Raw genomic sequence first — 14,824 nt, forward strand, 5'->3', positions numbered from 1 at the left:
CACAACTTCAAGGGAATTTTATCTACTACAAATGACTTCATTCCATCAGAAAGTAAAAGCTAGTCTCTGAGTGCCTTTCATATGCCAAGTGCTGAGTGGCAGGTTGTAGAAAGTTTAAAGATACATAAAATGTGGCCCTTGTATAGTAGATAAAAATATTTCCATGTATTTGTACACATATTTTATAGTAAACACAATTAACATCTCCTCTGATGCAACCTTTCACGAGGCTAGTGACTGAACTCTTGAAAGGGCAAAATATAACTGTCTGCAGCTAAAGGAGGTGTGATTTTATCTCAGTGTCCATATACTCAAACAATATTGCTGGGTTTTATCATCCTTTATCAGTTTTGATTCATACATATACCCCAGTAAATGGCTCTCAAAGGAAATGAATTGGATATCTCGGGCAGTGGGCCAAATGGAACTATTTCCATCTAGAAGGGATTCAAAGAGTTCCCTGGATTTGTTTGACTCTGTGCCTTAAATTCCCTGTCATGTGCTCTTCCATGCTGACTGCAGGTGATCAATTACCCATGGCCAGTACTAACTGTATTAATTTCCTGGCATTTAGCTCTTCTATTCACATCCGCTCACTCTGTTCTTTTCTTCTAGGTGGTTGGATGGTCTTCCATTTTGTAGAGTTTCACTTTCAGTCTTTTGGCCTTTTTCATCTGTCCAATGTTTCTAGTGTGGCTGGAGTGTGCAGTGCAAACTGATCCTGTCTTCCCCTGCAGATGACACTTCAATTGCTTCCCACTCTGCTCCTGGGTCAAAACCAAAGTCCTTCGTGTAACGAACAAGGTCACGGTTGGCCTCTGCCTGCCCGTACACCCTCACCGCTCATCCTACGCAAACTCTTGCCCTCTGTCCACCAGCCATGATGCGGTGTTTGCTGTTCTTCCCACCACAGGACCTTCGCTCCTGCTCTTTCTGCCACTGACAAGCTCCAGTTCAGTGAACAATCCCACCATCTGCAAGCCATATCCAGTTCTCCCAGCTAGTCGATGTGGCTAAGACCTGATTTCAGTTACATCTTCATCACACTAACAGAGGACCTGGGGTCCACGGGAGGACAAACATTATCTGTCTGTATCTTGGCCCTNATGAAACGTGCTAGCATTCTACAGTCAGAGCGTGTCCGTCTTTGGAACTCTCCTGACATAAGGGCCATTCGTTCAAGGAGTTCAATCATCAAATATTTATGAGCACTTTTATTGTGCCCAGTACCGTCCTAGGTGCTGGGGTCAGGTCACCAATGTACTTGTTTTCTTTGGTGTTAGACAAGCAAGGGAGGTCCCCTCTGCACCAAGGCACACCTGACCAGCACGTACCCCATACTGGTATAAAAGGAACAATGAATGTAAGTACAGCATTGAATAGGGTGGGTAGGGGCAAGATGTCAGCACAGCTAAAACAAACTGAACAAGAAAAGAGCTGACAGCACTTCGAATGTTTCCTTCCTGCGTGTCTCCTGTTGACCTCTGGGAGAGACAGGGTTGGTCTGATAAACAAAACTACAACCGCTCAATGGGTCACAGACATGAGATGTTCAGATCTGTCCCGCTGGCCATTTCCTAACCTGTTCTACGTGACAAAAAAGTTTTAAAATATAGGTCCTTTCACCCCTATCAGCTATAAAGCTGCTGTCTTTTCCTAGCTTTGCTAAATGACAATAACAATACGAATTTTTCATTCAGAAGAGTACATGTGTACGTAGATTTTGATGTTACTAATGCAAACAATACCCGATGACAACATGTCTGGGCAACCATGGAAAGCAGAACTCTTTGTAAGAGTTAGTAGGTCCACACCTGGCACACAGAAGGTGCTCAATAAATGTCATATACATGATTGAATGAATTAAGTCTCAAGCTTGCAGTCTGTCTCATGAGTAAATCTATTTAAAAAGATGTGTTACGGCTATAGAAGTTGATGTCTGATGGAAATGAAAAAAAGAAATATTACTTGAGTGCAAATTTATCTGGGTAAGATTAACCATCATTAAAACCAGCAGTAAATACTGAGGAAAGAATGAGTAGTTTTTCGTTGAAAAAAAAAAAAAAAAAAAAATTACTGGTTTTTGAGGCTTATTCTGACACTCCATCATTTTAATCTCTAATAAACCAAAGTAAATGATGTAGATCACCTGCAGCCCTCAGAGGCACGGGAGCCATACACTGCAGCTAAGTGTGCGTCCTTCTCAGACTAGTTCCAAGACAGTAACACGCATGGGGACTGAAAGCCTCGTGGAGGAGGCTGCTTTATGAGGTATCTTCTCAATTATGCAAGTTTGAGACAAAAAGCCATATTCGGAAGCTTCATTTACTTCACTCCTAGTAAACGACAGACTTCATCTGAAGACAGCAGATTATAGGTGAAGCCTGAGAAAAGGGGCTATTTAACTATATTTCCTGTAAAGGCTCATTGTATAATGGTGGGGCCAAGCCATTTTTTAAGGATTTGCTGACAAGATAGGTAGGAGCACAAACATAATGGGGGTCAGACTTGCTGAAGGATCCCAGACAACCTTCACGATGGACAAGGAACCCTGCCCAGTCCTTAAATGTAAAGGTTTTAGAGGGGAGATCTTTTGTTAGGTAAGACACCACCCCTCAAGTGCTTTTAGTAGTGGGAAGAACATGTCAGAAGTTCAGGATAAGGAAGAGTCTGTAACAAGTAGAACTTCAATCAGTAAAAGAAATATGCTTAAAAGAAACTTGAAAGCAAGGGAAACAGAACTGTAAGTAAATTTATAGCTTTTAGGCCCTGAAACAGAGAACTAAAAATATGTATAGAATCCCAGTGAAGAAGGAAGTAGAATTATTCTATATTTTTTTACCTTATAAAATCAACGTATAATTTTCCTGAGTTTCAGTGGCTTTATTTTCCCAAATAATAAGCTCACCGAACAACCTAATCACTTATGATTTCTCACAATGACTTAAGCTTTACTATTTTCTTAAATGCTAAGGAATATTCCCTGGTTTCATACTCAAAAAACAATTGCTGGAGTGGAAATTATACAGAAAGCAGTTGTGTTTCTTGTTTGGCTTTCTTTAATCATGCCTAAACTACATGCAGTAACATATAATATCATTGGTCGTTCTGACACCAGAATTCTGAGTCCTGCTCATGTTATTAGACATTTTGACAAAGATTTGCTTTTATTGCAGGACAAAAGCTTGTCTTTTTGAGTTCACTAACTACTCACCTTCAATCTGGAGTAATTTACTGGACTTTTTTTTCTATACGAATTTACAGAGATGTCTATACACCTATAGAGGTAATAAGAGTGAACAAGCTAATTTCTCTTGATATAAAGAAGCACATGGTTCAACTCCATGACTCTAAGCTATTCAATTTTTCTAAATTTTCCTAAATTATTCAATGCATTTGACTTGCACATGTGCCACTGCTTTATATAAATGCCTTGCTTTGAAACAAGGATCTATAAGGAATGCAATCAGCTCTGCAACATGAAATATGTACACAAAAAGCTTTTATTTCTTAACACTGGAGACAAGATTGTGTATTGTTAAATGCATGTGCAAACTAGACCCTACAAGGTGAGAAAGAAATCTCTCTCACCCTCAAATCTCAACACCATTCTAGATTAAGTTTGGAAAACTGGAAATACATCTGGACAAGATTGTGTATTGTTAAATGCATGTGCAAACTAGACCCTACAAGGTGAGAAAGAAACCTCTCTCACCCTCAAATCTCAACACCATTCTAGATTAAGTTTGGAAAACTGGAAATACATCTTTAGGTATTTTGTTTGCAATCCTGTTTGATGTTATTGCTATTGCATGTCCAGCAAATTTTATTTCTACATAACATTAGTCTAGAAAGGAACATACTGACAGACCAAACACACAATGAAAACATGCAGTGGAGTTGTACTTAATGCATGGATATAAATGTGCACATAGAAGAGGCCAAGCATATCACTTAATTTAATAGGAGCACAGGTCTGTACCAAGGGTCTGAAACATTGTAAACAGGCCTTAAGCAAAGGAGGAAATGTAGAGGGAAAACAAAGCTGAGAAAAATGAGCAGGAAATGGGCAAGATGACTCATCTATACTTGAACATCTGACCTGTTAGTTGGCCGTCGCCTGCAGCAGGGGCGATGCGAATGTAAGGTGTTGTAAGCTGAGTCACGATTATCGCAGCTAAGGCAAAGGAAGATTTCCAGGTCAGCATGCATGAGGGAGAAAAAAGCCAGACTGAAGCTAGGCTAGCAAGAAGAATCCCCGTCAGTATATCAAATCATCTCAAGTTTGTTCCAACAACAAAAAGAAAAGGAAAAAAAAGAAAACTAAAACCACAGCAAAGTGTTGCATTTTCTGACTTCTCTTAAGCTCTAGTCAGGCAGTTGGATTTCTAACTATGACACAGTTGTAAGCTTTGGCTGAGATCTTGAATAGATCAACTGAAGGAAAAAAAAAAGTATAACAAAACCAAGAATATTAGTCCTAAATAAAGCTGAAGATCGAATAGTGTTTCCAACTGCAATCGAGTGTGATGCTTAAAGATTCATTGCTCATTTGAATGATCCAAACTTTAGGCTTTTAAAATTTATTAGGTTATTTAAAATTCTGTTGCTTAAGTAAATATTTTCTCTTCTTGCTAAAATCACCTTTGTGAAGAATATTATCCTCTGTCACTAAAAACACTTTTGTGTAGAGAAATTTCTCTGATAACTAAATTTCATTCAGGTTTTCATTTAGGAACCAAATAAGGTGAAAAAATAATTCCACGTTAGAGAATAAAAAATGCATCTCAAAGTATTGGTTAAAAAAATAGAAACTACTAATTGTCTTTGCTGTAGTTGTCATGGTTAACATGTGACCAAGGAAATCATTAAAATTCTTGAAGCAGGCTAACTGAGAAGTCTGTACAGCTCAGCAGTTGTGTTTAAGTGGTTAACATTTATGACACACAGATATTAGGGAAAAAAATAGAAAATTAAAATGTCAGTTCTAACATGATACAGCTGGAAAATGATGCAAAGAAAAAAATATTGGAAAATTAAGAACAGGCTTACATGAAAGATTACTAATTTACACGGAACAGCCTGGGTGCTATTAGAACTGTGGCAGTGAGTAAGGAAAATAGATCATCTACCATCTGCAGACAATTAAACCCAAAACTGCTGCTGCATAATATTTTGAAATATCCCTCTGAACCATTCAAATAGTGCTGCTCCTTATAGCCAGACAATTGGAGCAACTGAGTTTAAAATCGGTATAACATTCTTTCACACATTATTAATGAAAACATTCTAGTTTTGCTAATTGAGATTAACAAACAGTTTTGTCAGAGAATGGAGAGCTCCCGATGCATTACAAAGATAATTTTCTTGATATGACATATTATATAATTTTGCATGCTGATATAATAAGTTGTACATAGTAAAATGCTATTTCTAAGGCTTGTTACAAAATTGATACAAATTCCAAGTTTTAGACATGTAACATTTTTGCTTAGTCATAGACTACTGTTGTTCAACCAATACTCCTGTATGAGGTTTGGCATTACCCACTGGAAAATCTAACCTACTCTACTTTTGATAAAAATACTACCTTCCTGAAAAACAGAGCACTTGTCTAACATCCAAAAAGGTAAACAGTATGAATAAAAAGTCACTTGAAAATAGCTATGCTGGGCAGCCAAATATTCACAAATGAAAAGGAATTCAAACTACAATCAGAGGCTAAGAATACCACGTAACAAGTACATTACTAATATCAGGAAACATTTTTATATGATCTCTATTTTCTCTTTGTAAAGTGTTTATTTGTGACTATTGCTTTTAGTTGCAAGGAAAAAGTATAATTATGTTACAAATAACCTTAAAACTCCCTACTGGCCCACCACCTGCTTTTGCAAATAAAGTTTTATCAGGACATGGTCATGCTCAACTGTTTACGGATCAACTATGTCTGCTCTTGTCCAGCAACCGCAGAGCTGAGTAGTTGTGTCAGAAACCACAGGGCCCATGAAGCCTGAAATATTTATTATCTGGCTCTTAATATAAACAGTTTGCTGACCCTGCCTTAAAATTTTTATCAATAAGACTATGTTATAAAAGAGAATATCAATAAATATGGTAAAATGAAGTCAGAAATTCCAGTCCTCTACCGTGAAGACAAATCTGGTGCTGATGGACAGTAACGAATACAGTGGATAAGATATCTAACTGCCATTTCAGTTTCATGTAGTTAGGATATGTAGTTAGGAAATTTGTTGAACTAGCATTCATCAAACTGCATTTTGCATGAGTCTGGTGTTTCTTGAAAAATGAGTTTGGTTCTAATATATTTGGGAAGCATAGGGTTTTTAGGTTTCTTTTCTTTAGGAACTTCTCAGAGAGCCTTAATGTACACATTATAATAACTATTTCAGATTGAGGAAAAAGTTTTCTCTATAAAATGCTGATTGATAAATATATATGTTCCTATTTCTAAATGCATAGCCTAAGTAATAGCAGATTAGCATATATGAGTGGTCTTACTATATAATTTGTTTTCTTGTGTACTGAATATGAGTAATTAAAATGAATAATTAGTTTTACATCTCAACAGACATTCTTTTCATTTCTTTTATCAGCATATTTTCATTCCGTAGCATTATGGCCTAGGAAGGATGGCATTTTTTGAAGAAAACAGTGAACAGAAAAACAGTCTCAAGAAACTTCTCGAAGAGCATAGCGATTAAAAAAAGAAACATTAAAATTTCTGAATATAGTTAGAAAGTATATGAAAACAATGGAAATCCTTCAAAGTTTCCTGAAGGTCTTCCAGCAAAGCATATTCACATTCCAGTACACATTTAAGTTAAATACTAAACTTACAAGCAGTGGAACGTTTTTTCACAGAAAATTCAGGTTAAAATATAACAATGGAATAATGATTTGTTTTCTTTTTGTTTAAGGTTTACAGTCTGACTTCTCTAATACTTTTGGAAAGAATTTAGCATGTGTTTACACAGCTTTTGTTTTGCTGTTAGCCAAATCATAGCAAGGAGAGGAACAAATTAACATATCAGCATACTTCAAAAAGTCCACGGAAAAGTAGAATTAAAAGATCATATGAATGTTTCCATGAACTTCTTGAAGTGCCCTCAGGAAGGTACTTGACCAGCCCCCACACACCAAAAACAAAACAAAACAAAAAACAAAATAATTTAATGAACTCAAAATCTTCAAAATTTGAGTTGATATATTTATATACCTGTACTTGGAAATCTTACAGATTGCTCTATGCCTCAAATAATCATTTTTTAAATAAATGGGTAACTGGAAAGCTCCCAAATGCCTATACTGTCAAGGAGAAACATAGGTGGCATCATACTATGGAAATATTGTTAATCTGTAATATATATAGTTTATATTGATTGTTACTGACTTTTCAAATAGAATGAATATCTCATTTAACACAAGATATTTAGTTTACTATTAGGACAGATGTTGGTTTTTAAGTGTGCCCTGTCAGTTTAGAATTGATCATCAACAAAGCCTATTCTAAAGCAAGAATAAAGAAGAGTTCCCACCCCACCAGTTACCACAAGGCAGCCATAATGGGTATAAAAGTTAGCGAAAACACATAAATTAATTACTAAGACACAGTTGGAACAAATGGTCATAAAAAGAATCCATCTGTAAAAATGTGAACATGATTAGAAACAAAACACAATTTTGGAGAATCTAAGAATATTTAAAAGCTATTCTATTCACTCCACTCTACAGATGAAAAAGAATCCTTTGAATTGGGAGGGTAACATTCAAACATCAAGTAACTCAAGAGAGAAAACTGTGTTGAGTTGGTTTATAGTCAATAATCAACCTATGGTTACAGGTACCTATGGGGAACTCATCTAGATACATAAATTAAAGGAGGATACATAAAAATATAAGCAATCCCCCACACATACGGAAATATGTAACAACACGCCTTGCTTTTTTTCTTGCGTCTAATTTTATGAGACTTTATATTTGACATGAAGAGTGTCATAATATACCTTTGAAATAAGATTAAAATAATCACCCTTAACTTGAAATTACAAACTAGCTCTTTGTGAAAACAAATCCACCTCCATACTTTCTCTGTAAAGATACATGTCAATAGTTGTTTCCTGGGAACATTGAAATCTTTGTAAATTCAAAATGCTGCTCAGGAAAGTGGTTTAGTATCTAAAAACTCAAGCCACCACACTATCAGCAATATGTGGCAAAACACACTCAGGATGTTTGAACTCTTAAATTTCAAACATCTTTACTACGTGGTACCAATAAAATTATTAGGTCTCCCCATTTCTCTGTTTTGACTAAGCAATTGGGAAGGAATGACTTCCCATGCTGCAAAAAGAATTTCTAGTATGAATAAGGAAACTTTTTCTGATTATACAGGAGTAGAAACTTTAGGGAGGGTTGCTGAATCTGTTGACATAGGACTTAATACAATAGCATAAAACAGTGTAGTTCTGCCTGGATGGAGAAAATCTCCCAACGTTTCCTCCTGCACTAAGACTGTGTGAAACAGAAATGACAATGTTATGTAGTAAATATTAAAACTTGTTTCCTTCTCCCTGCTGAAAGAGGTTAATTGTATTGAATTTGTTGCTGTGTAAATGTTTGCAAATGACTCAGAAAATATGAGTGGAGAATATTTAGTCAATCAGGTCATCTGATTGCCTAATCATCCTTTGGTGAATTGAAAAACAAATTACAATATTGATGAAATCTAGCTGATGGGAGAAAATGATCCAAATCACCATCTAATTCAATCTATTGTGAAAACAGCAAACTTGTCAGGTTTCCATATTTACTAATGTTATTTATATAATTATTTAACTATGTAAATGAGCACAATGACAGATAATTCATTGTTTTCAGAGTAAATTGGGAAGTGACTCAATTGTAATAAAGGGGAGATCAGATGCTATACTACAGAGTGCTGTAACGGGCCAGAGTTTGTGCTGGGTGGAAAGCCATGAGATACAGAGAAAGAAACACTGCGGGCAGGAATCCAAATGTTTGTGATGAAGCCTTGACCTACAGATTATTAGCTGAGTGACCTTGGCAAGTCAATTCATCTCCAAAAACCCACATTTCTTTATTTTAAACATGAGTGTAGCAGTACTTAAATCCTTTTTAACAGTAATGGTGAAGAAATAAATGAGAACACATGTCTGAGAGGGATTTTAAAACTTTCGGCTGTGATGTTAAACATAAGGCATTATAAATTAGGCACCCTGGGACTGGATTTACCTTTTCAGACCTTAAGAGTAAGTGGGATGTAATAAAGCAATATTCTGGAATCGCTGTTATTGAGCATGGGCCATGACCTGAAGGCCCGCGTGCATGAATGTATCCCTGGTGCAAGGGCTTCGTGAGGCCATGATAGTGAGCAGCTGATAGCATATGGTGGTGTATGAAGCACATCGACAGCCATCATGCCATTTACCATTAGTGTATTCCTATAAATACGGGCACTCAGTCAGCTATAATATGAAATAAACAATGGAGTGTTTGAAAATTAGTGTAAGTAGATTCTTGGAAATAGAGCTACAAGCCCACGAGGACAGGGCAGACACGAGGTGAGCACCTCACAAACAAATGCCTGGCCCGTAGCACGCAACCAAGAAATACTCGTGGAGCTAACGCTGAGTAAAAAAGACATGTACTTTCATGAAAAAAGAATTCAGTAACAAGTTTGGAAATGCAGATGTACCTCTTTGTTATATTTAAACTATGTCACCTGAAAGTTATTTTTATGTTTTTTGTCAACAAAAAGGTATTTTTATCCAACAGAACTCATCAAGTAAATTAAATCTCATGCCACAGAGCCAAAGATGCCTTCTTACCATCATTTCTAAATTAAATCACAAAGAACTTTTTCATTGTGCTCAAGGTTACTTTAATGGTCTGAAAGAGTGTATTTAACTACAAGTGTTAATTTATAATGCCTCATTTTAATACAGCATTTTAAAATTCTCCAAGCGTTTTCTTGTACACTCCCACATGTGATGGTAAGCCCCCACTGTAAGGCTGATAAGCTACTACCGCTCACATACACAAACACATATCTGTACTTTCTTCTTGAGGAGGGCTGTGTGGGAGCATCGGTGATTCACCCTACCCACTTTTACAGCTCATCCTTGATCACATTTTCTCAGAATTTTAACCAGGCCTGGGAAACTGAAGTTACACAATAACATCACCTAGTTACTGGGTCCAGAGAGACAAATATCATCAGTGACAAAGCCCATGTAGACTCCACGTTACAGTGCTACTAAAACTAGATCACTGCTTAAAAATAGCAGGTAATATTTTACTCCTTCGCATAGGAAGATTCACTAGATACAGTACTACCAGGAATGGCCCTATGGTTTAAAAAATGTGTACTGAGATCATATAAAAATTAATCTTATTTTAAAAGAATTTCTAAGAAGATAACCATTGGAAACTGCTTGGAACATAGCAGTATGGCTTCTTATTTTAAAAAGTATCTACATAAAACACGGTCAGTGTTAACTGCCATAGGATCCTGATACATACCTACCTACCTACTTACACACAAACACGCACATAGGTATAATATACACAGACGGACCCACTTATTTCAATGAGGTTACATATCAAGAAGTTTTGTAACACAATCTAAAATAAAATTTAAGGGACATGAACTAGGAAAGCATCCCACCGTTTCAACCTACCTTTTGTGGCCACTCGAACACAGTCTATTTTGGTTTCCTGTGTCAAATAAAGAAGGGAAAAATCATTATTCATGTTTTATTTAAAACAGAGGTATCTGTAGCTCTATTTAAATACAATGATAAGGAAAGACCTCATTGTTCCAAGTGTGGCTTAAATCACACAATGATTACTTTCTGAGCCCCGCTTACATATATTTTCTGGCTCCAGTGTTGATGGTATCAGGCATTTCTAGATCAGATGATGAGCCGGAAGGTAGACACAAAGTGTCTCTGCCTGGTGGCCCCTGACCACCTTCTCTAGGCCCACACTTGCTCCCTGTGCAAACAGCACTGGAGAACTCTGCATCTTGATTTCCACCTTTTCACTGGCAAAAGTCAAGTCCGTGATGATACCCAGACCTGTGCTGTGAGGGAGGGAAACCACTGTGGTATCTGGAAAGTGTTTCCATCTGTCTAAGAAGACTTTAAAATCTTATCACAGTTCTGAGTTGATTTGAATAGGAAATGGAAAAAATTCAGAAATGACTCAATGATAGTTTTTAAGTTTTTATTCCGTTTCCATCTCAACTTTCTAAAGCTGCTTTCTCTTAGAAAACAAAAGGATACCTAATTTAGTCACAGCTATAGGAAGCATAAACTCTTGTGGAACTAAAGAAATAGGACAGAATATGCTGAAAAGACAGATGTTGTGAATTTCACAAAACTTTAAATGAGCTGGATGTATGTGTTGTAACTATTCTATTTTCCTGTAAAATAGTAAGCTAACCAGAATTATTAGCTAACTTTTGGTAACAAGAAAAAACTGGAAAAAAAAGAGATGAATAACGTTCATTTTTTCCCATAAATTTTTCTAGATGAAAATAATTTCAAAAAGAGAAAAATATTTTTTATAAGTCAAAACACACCAAAAGCATGACTTCACTTTTTACTACTATCTTACTAATCCGTGTTCACATTAATAACCCAAAATAGCCTAGGTAAATAGTCATCTATCAAACTTACCCCATTGGCTCTACTAGCAGCTTGGAAATAAATTCTGTAGCTCTTATGGGGGAGAAGGGGAGTGTTCCAGTATCCGTTGTATGTCTTATTATCACCAACAGTGAAGGGCTGAGCAGCCTGCAGGCTGTCTGCTGGGAATTCTGCAGCAAAGTAGTACTGCGAATTCAGTATTGAAGCATTCTGGAAGTGAATCGGCACTGGGTAGCACTTTAAGATTTCCGTTGTCTTCTTAGCTCTTCGAGGACGTTCATCCTCAACAACTATTTGATAGACACTAGAAAGAAAAAAAGAACATCATGAATGATATTTTGTAACTGACCTGATCCATTGTGCCCTCAACGTCACAGACCCATAGGACAACCAAAAGAAAGACTCCATCGAGAGATGGATGAATAAAGAAAACGTGGTACACATCACAATGGAATACTACGTAGCCATAAAAAGAATGAAATCCTGTCATCTTGTGGCGACATGGATGAGCCTGGAAGACATTATGTTAAGTGAAATAATTCAGGCACAGAAAGAGAAATACCACATTCTCACTCATATGTGGGAGCTAAAAAAAATGTTGAGCTTATAGAAATAGAGAGCAAAATTGTGGTTACTAGAGGCTGGGAACGGGAGGGTGAGAGGGGACAGGGAAAGGGCGGTTAACAGACACAAATTACAGATAGGAAAAAGAAGTTCTAGTGGTATACAGTAGTGCTAGGCATCTACTAACAATCATATATTGTATATTCTCAAATGACTCGAAGAGAGGAGCTCAAATGTTTTCATTACAAGAAATGATAAATTTTTGCAATGATGAATATGCTAATTACCCTGATTTGCTTGTCACACACTGCATGTGTGTATTAAAATATAATTCTGTACCCCATGCATAATGAATACATGTCAATTAAAAATAAGTAAAGTAAAAAAAGAACACATTGAAAATAGTCAATAATAAGAGCTTGGTATATAAAAGACCTCTTTCAACACTTGCTCAATGAGAGACAGAGAAGGTGCTTAACTTCCTCCTCAGAACTCTCTCACCCAAAATAACATAATTTATTGAGATAAGCAAAATTCACCATAATTTAAAAAATGTATATGATAATCTCTGCTGTTTATATGAGCAGGACATTAAAACAATGTTTTTCTCACATGTAGCTGAAGATAACTTTGCTGACAACTAAGTCAGTTTACCTGAAAAATGAAATTATATGAACTAAGTTTATAAAAAAGACAATTATTTTCTTCAATGACATCTGTATGAATGCACATCAAGTTTTTTTGTTTTGTTTTTCCTTTTTGTCTTTTTTTTCGTGACCGGCAACAGATCGCAACCCTCAGTGTCACGCCCGTACCGGGCCGGGACCAGCCACGGGATCGCAACCCTCGGTGTTGCTCCCGCCCCTCGCTCAGCCAGTGAGCGGCCGGTCTGTATGTGGGATCCGAACCCTCGGCGGGAGCGCCACCGCGCTTCCCAAGAGGCGCAGTTTACCTGAAAAATGAAATTATATGAACTAAGTTTATAAAAAAGACAATTATTTTCTTCAATGACATCTGTATGAATGCACATCAAGTTTTTTTGTTTTGTTTTTCCTTTTTGTCTTTTTTTTCGTGACCGGCAACAGATCGCAACCCTCAGTGTCACGCCCGTACCGGGCCGGGACCAGCCACGGGATCGCAACCCTCGGTGTTGCTCCCGCCCCTCGCTCAGCCAGTGAGCGGCCGGTCTGTATGTGGGATCCGAACCCTCGGCGGAAGCGCCACCGCGCTTCCCAAGCGGCGCACTACAGCAGTGCGCCACCGGGCCGGCCCTGCACATCAAGTTTTAACAAGTCACAAAACCTAATGTGCAGTGATTCACATTAACTAGGTTTATCTCCCCATATTTTCTTATATTCCTTTGCTTTTCACCATATTCAGTGAAAAGAGGAGAAGACAAAAGAAAAGCAGAGACAAGGGACTGGAATGTCAAAAGCAAAGGCCCTGGAGTTACCAGGGATTCGTAGGAGTAAGTCATGCACAAGGCCAGCTGAATCAGATATAAGGCTGAGGTGGAAAGGGGCACTGTAGAAGACACCTGCAAGGATGCTGTCTCCACTGGGGAGCAGATCCCTGGCAGCTGCCAGCCCCTATCCAATGCCTCCCTGGCAGCTGCCCGCCCCTATCCAATGCCTCCCTGGCAGCTGCCCGCCCCTATCCAATGCCATCGAATTCTGAAGTCATCTTATGAGAATGGGAGAAACCTTGAACTGATGGACTTTTAAAAAATTAACATATTTGCTGGGATTATGAATGTTTTGTTGGAAAAAAAAGTTTCTAATACTGAGAAAAACTAAACCTTGACAGCAGCTTTCAAAAACTGAATCCAGAGTAGGCTGAAAGTTCTTCTGACGGGGAGATGTATTTTTTCTTAAAATATCAGAAAAGCACTGTGATTCCCTGGAATCCAAGAGGTGCTATAATCCAAGAGTTGCTTGGTAAAGGTATCCATTAGTGTCAAGGGAAAAGCACAGAAGAGGGGTCCCTATCACCCCACCTAGGGGAATACCTGGAGTGGTTCCTCTTGTCTGTGTGAACTCTAAATCTGCACTCGGTAAAACCACCTATCTCTGCGAGTACAGCCATTTAACACATTCTACTACAGTAATGAAATGTGCTCTGCCATTTCCATAATGAAATGCGTGCTTCCATTCTGTCTAAATAATAATCAATTGCTTTAGAACATCAGAGTGATTACTCAGTAGACATAGTCCAGCTGGTTTACAGTGTAACGATAAAGTGAATTTTGAGCAGTGATGTAAACTTTAAAAAAAGAAAAATACAACTGTTACTTCTTAACATCAGAGACTTTCTATTGGGTCTAGTCATGTAAGATGCTTCAACAAATTTGGTAGAATTCTTCTTGCGTGATGGATCTGATATTTAGAAAGAATCTTTCTAGAGCAAGGACACAGGAACACATAAAGAGGTAAAGTGGACTTTCACCTCTCTCCTCCTCCTCTCTGACTTCTTACATCTACAATCAGTCAGATGTAGTGAATTAAAAACATATCCGCAAATCTTTGACACTCCTTCCATCATGAGGTGGGGTGGCCAGCCTTGAT

The 14,824-nt window shown here is 37.5% G+C and overlaps 1 protein-coding gene across 3 annotated transcripts in view; it reads right to left on the reverse strand.

Annotated features, from left to right (window-relative positions):
• The window catches only part of PTPRM (protein tyrosine phosphatase, receptor type, M), a 361,286-nt gene that overhangs the window by 298,851 nt on the left and 47,611 nt on the right, over positions 1 to 14,824 (reverse strand). For 2 of the 3 annotated variants that reach the window (XM_008574056.1, XM_008574058.1), the window contains exons 5-7: positions 11,727 to 12,000; positions 10,725 to 10,761; positions 4,103 to 4,177 (exon numbers count right to left, since the gene is read on the reverse strand). In XM_008574056.1, coding sequence (XP_008572278.1) covers positions 4,103 to 4,177; positions 10,725 to 10,761; positions 11,727 to 12,000 — 386 coding nt within the window. The remainder of the gene's footprint in view (positions 1 to 4,102; positions 4,178 to 10,724; positions 10,762 to 11,726; positions 12,001 to 14,824) is intronic. The other variant, XM_008574057.1, reaches the window with a different exon arrangement.

This window comes from Galeopterus variegatus, unplaced genomic scaffold, assembly GCF_000696425.1.
Source record: "Galeopterus variegatus unplaced genomic scaffold, G_variegatus-3.0.2 Scaffold993, whole genome shotgun sequence".
Classification (NCBI taxonomy): domain Eukaryota; kingdom Metazoa; phylum Chordata; class Mammalia; order Dermoptera; family Cynocephalidae; genus Galeopterus; species Galeopterus variegatus.